The 4,488-nt window shown below is 38.7% G+C and overlaps 1 protein-coding gene across 1 annotated transcript; it reads left to right on the top strand.

Moving 5' to 3' along the window:
* Nucleotides 1-328: 328 nt before the first annotated feature.
* LOC121866859 (probable inactive receptor kinase At1g48480) lies at nt 329-1,093 on the top strand. Its single transcript, XM_042366594.1, has one exon. It carries the CDS (start codon nt 329-331, stop codon nt 1,091-1,093), a length of 765 nt encoding a protein of 254 aa, XP_042222528.1.
* The last annotated feature ends 3,395 nt before the right edge of the window (nt 1,094-4,488 follow it).

The following is a 4,488-nucleotide window of genomic DNA, read 5'->3' as shown; positions in this document are numbered from 1 at the left end:
ATCAGGCACATCTTCACTACAACTACTTCACTACACTATCAGGCACATCTTCACTACAACTACTTCACTACACTATCAGGCACATCTTCACTACAACTACTTCACTACACTATCAGGCACATCTTCACTACAACTACTTCACTACACTATGAGGCACATCTTCACTACACATCTTCACTACACTATGAGGCACCTCTTCACTATACTATAAGGCACCTCTTCACTTCATTGCACAACAACTATCACTTCAGCGCCTCAAAAACGCATCTAACCCCCAAATAATAATTTGATGTCCTGGAGAAGGCTGAGTCGATACAGATAATTAAAAATGGCTTGCCGAAAAACAGAAAACTTCCAAGATTGGGTGTGTGAGCTTCTCCCTGAGGACGTGACTGACCTCCTACAAGACGGAGCGGAAATTCTTGGGGAGGGAGCGCACGCAATTGCTTACCTTGTCAAGTGGGGAAATGATGTAGCTGTTTTGAAAAAGGCAGTGTCACCATCAGCCAAAAAATTCTTCAAGGATGAGGCTGCCAAGATGTATGCCCTCGATGGTGCTGGGGGGATTCCTAAGGTACTTGGGTACTGTCCAAAACCTCCAGCGATCCTCCAGTCCTTCAGGGGTAAGCTCACACTCAACCACCTTCTCTCTGAAGATAACCTGATCTGCCAATATGACCTTATACAACTGGGGCTCCTCCTTGGTGAGAAAATCCTTGAGATGAACACGAAAGGTCTAGCACACAATGACATCAAGGAGGATAACATAATGATCCAAGGGCCCTCATCCCGGCCAGAGGTCAGCCTCATTGACCTCGGTCTGGCCTGTGAGATCGGTAAGTCTTGTAAAGTCAGCGCTGATTGCCTACACGAGGACTTCCCCTGGATGGCCCCTGAAGTCTGCCGTGGGTTTAGGACCACCAAGAATTCAGATACATATTCTTTCGGGTTTGTCCTGATGGAATTGATCAAGGAGGCCCCAGGGGACCATCCAGAGGTCACAAAACTCGCCAAGAAGGCCATGACCAAGCGCCGCACTGACCGGCCATCACTACCACACCTCCTCCGAGAATTCCGAGAAATCATCAGTTGAAGAAAAAATTTTAGGCCCCAAGCTATAAAGCACACACTATCTCTCACCTTCCCACAGCGTATCTGAACGAAACGAAAAACAAAACTCAAACGACAGGTAAACCTTGCATCCGATTCCTTGTCCGCCTGACTTCAACATTCCCCTAACTCAAACCTTCAACAGCACAACCTTGGACTTTTTTTCATAAGATGGCAGATCAATGGGTAAGGAAAACGCTTAAATTCACGATGTTAATTATATTTTTAAATAAATTGGGACCAAAACTCTACAAAATAAGGGTTAAAGTTGCTAAAACATCACGTGACTGAGAAAACTAGTTATTTATGATAGGATTGAAGGTCTAAATCGTTCCTAACTCATCACAAGCCATCAGAAAAATCTAGTCTGCATGTCTAGGTACAGATTGATTGATACGTTTATTGAGATACAAAAAACATTAGTACATCTCAAAGGGATGAAGTGACATAAGTCATCCCCACCCCAATCCAGGAATGTCCCTCTCAGGTCTCACATAAATCCCTAATATTTCATATAATCAGTTATATACATACATAGTTATATTCTAGATGAAAAATTTCTATATTTCTTTAATATATCATCTATTTTCCTATTTTTATACATCCACTCTATTTGCATGGGGACATTATTTATATGGGCATTTCTATATACATTAAGCAATGGGCATTCCAGTATATAATGTGGCAGGGTATGGGATCTGGGTGTTCTACAAACTCTACATTCTTTATCCTGTTCACTTCTCTCAGCTCCAAGTTCCCAATAATATTTATATCCTAATCTTAACCTCATATACACTGAATCTTTCCACCTACTCCCATCTTTCCCATATGTAAATTTTGTGTTCATGAGAACATGATGGTAATGTTTCATTGTTTCCCTTTTCTCGTATATTTCATTCCTTTTGAAATTATCTTCTATTGATTGTATTTTCCGTAATTTGCTCCTTAATTGTTTCAAGGTTTTAGTACATATTATGTCGATCTCGGCCTTTTCCGTGGCTCGTTTTGCTATTATATTTACTGCTTCATTAAGACCAATCCCCACATGTGAAGGGACCCATACAAATTGAACATTATGGCCATTTTTCCTTATTGTATTTACTAATTTTCTACATGAACCAATAATGTGTTCAAAGACTGGACTCCCACTGTTCAAAGAATCCAAAGCTGCCCTACTATCAACAAAAAAATATGCATCTTTATACACATTTACAACATTTTCCAACCCTACTAAGATTGCATATAACTCAGCTTGTGTTGATGAAATAAAACTGCTCAACCGAAGTCCAATTTTGATGTCATCATTCCTTTGTTCTGTGTACTGTCTTATAAGGATCCCGCACCCTGCCCTGCCACTTGACATAACTGAACCGTCACAATATACATGCAATGTGTTTATTTTAGGCAAATTACTAATCTAATTCCCATATAAAGCCCTTAACTGTCCTGGTTCATGTAATAATTTCTTCATTGTGAGAGGCACTATGTCTAACTCTACTTCTCGTTCTTCCCAGGGTGGATTCTTACAACTCTTCTGAACAGCTGTACACCAGTCTGCCAGATTACATTTTTTAATAATATTTACTAATCCATTCATGCATCCTCCCTTGCCTTGCCTACAGAAGGTCCGTTTACCTTTTAAACCATCATTTATATCTTGTGCAAATTTACCCCCACTGTTCCCTCTCATTAATCGAACTGCTGCAACTGTATTAATTTCATTGACCCTCTGTGAAATGCTCTGTAACCATAGTTCCATTTTCATTATCTCAATCATTGCATCCTTTTGACACCCTAAAATTATTCTCATTGCATCATTTTGCATGATCTCAAGCTCCTGTAGCCTTCCTTCAGCAGTACAAGAGAGGACATAGTCTATAAGTGATCTGATGGTAGAAATATACATCATTCTCAGTATGGGTACCCCAGCACCTTTACCACAACATGCTAGAGCCTTCAAGGGCTGTAATCTTGCTCTACATTGAATGAGGACATGATGTATTTCTGCCTCTTTACTTTCACTAGTAAAGCCAATATATATTCCTAAATATTTATACATTGACAATTTCTCAAAAAAATTTCCATTTAGAAAAACGGATTCAGTTCCTCTTCCTTTACATTCACACTTGGTTTTTTCTTCATTGATAACTAAGCCCATCTTTTGAGAAAGAACACTAAAATTATTTAATGCAATCTGCAAATTTTTGACAGAGTTTCCTTGAAATATGATGTCATCTGCATAAATGATGGTTACAACTCCTGTGGGATATTTGTGTCAGGCTATCTTGTTCATTAACACATTAAATAACATTAGGCTCAATACTCCCCCTAGTTCAAGTGCTCTTTCCTCAGACAAACATCCCTGATACCATACACAGGCTCTCCTTCCATGCAAGTAGTCACCTATCCAGTGTAACAACTCCCCTGATACCCCTAGAGCAGCCAGTTCATTCATAACTACTTCACTGTGAGCTTTATCAAATGCTCCTTGTAAATCCACAAAACTCTACATCTGTCTGCATCATTTGATAAACATTTTATAACACAGTCTGAAGTACATTTCCCTTCCAAAAAACCAAATAAATTACAAGATAGATTTTCCCCCACAATATATACAAGCCTATGTAATAATATTCTCTCCATTATCTTGCAAAAACAAAATGTTAAAGACACTGGCCTGTATCCACCAGTTGCCTTAGGGACAGGGATAACTATCACTTTCTTCCATTCTGTTGGTAATCTACCCTCTGTATAGCTCATGTTGAATAAATCTAATAATGGACTATTTTCCATACTAACTAAGCAGTTCCAAATTTCCTAAGTCACACAGGCTTCACCTGGTGCTGTAGATTTTCCTTTTTTAACAGCATTTAATAACTCATCTTGAGTCTAAAAATCTAAATACTTATGGGAGTCAGAGAAGTAAATTTGACCCATCTAATCTATATAAAACAAAGAAGTATGTCTGTGGTGATGATGGATGGTGTTATATGTAGTGATGATGGATGGTGTATGTAGTGATGATGATTGGTGTTATAGGTAGTGATGGTGGATGGTGTTATATGTAGTGATGGTGGATGGTGTTATATGTAGTGATGATGATTGGTGTTATATGTAGTGATGATGGATGGTGTTATATGTAGTGATGATGGATGGTGTTATATGTAGTGATGATGGATGGTGTTATATGTAGTGATGATGGATGGTGTTATATGTAGTGATGGTGGATGGTGTTATATGTAGTGATGATGATTGGTGTTATATGTAGTGATGATGGTTGGTGTTATATGTAGTGATGATGGATGGTGTTATATGTAGTGATGATGATTGGTGTTATATGTAGTGATGATGATTGGTGTTTTATGTATTGATGATGGA

The sequence above is a fragment of the Homarus americanus genome, unplaced genomic scaffold, assembly GCF_018991925.1.
Source record: "Homarus americanus isolate GMGI-L3 unplaced genomic scaffold, GMGI_Hamer_2.0 scaffold52253, whole genome shotgun sequence".
NCBI classification, from domain to species: Eukaryota; Metazoa; Arthropoda; class Malacostraca; order Decapoda; family Nephropidae; genus Homarus; species Homarus americanus.
This window is presented reverse-complemented; position numbering and strand designations above follow the sequence as displayed.

What these genes read in the sequence shown, in the direction of transcription:
- LOC121866859 (XM_042366594.1), top strand. Translation starts at nt 329, where the DNA reads ATGGCTTGCCGAAAAACAGAAAACTTCCAAGATTGGGTGTGTGAGCTT.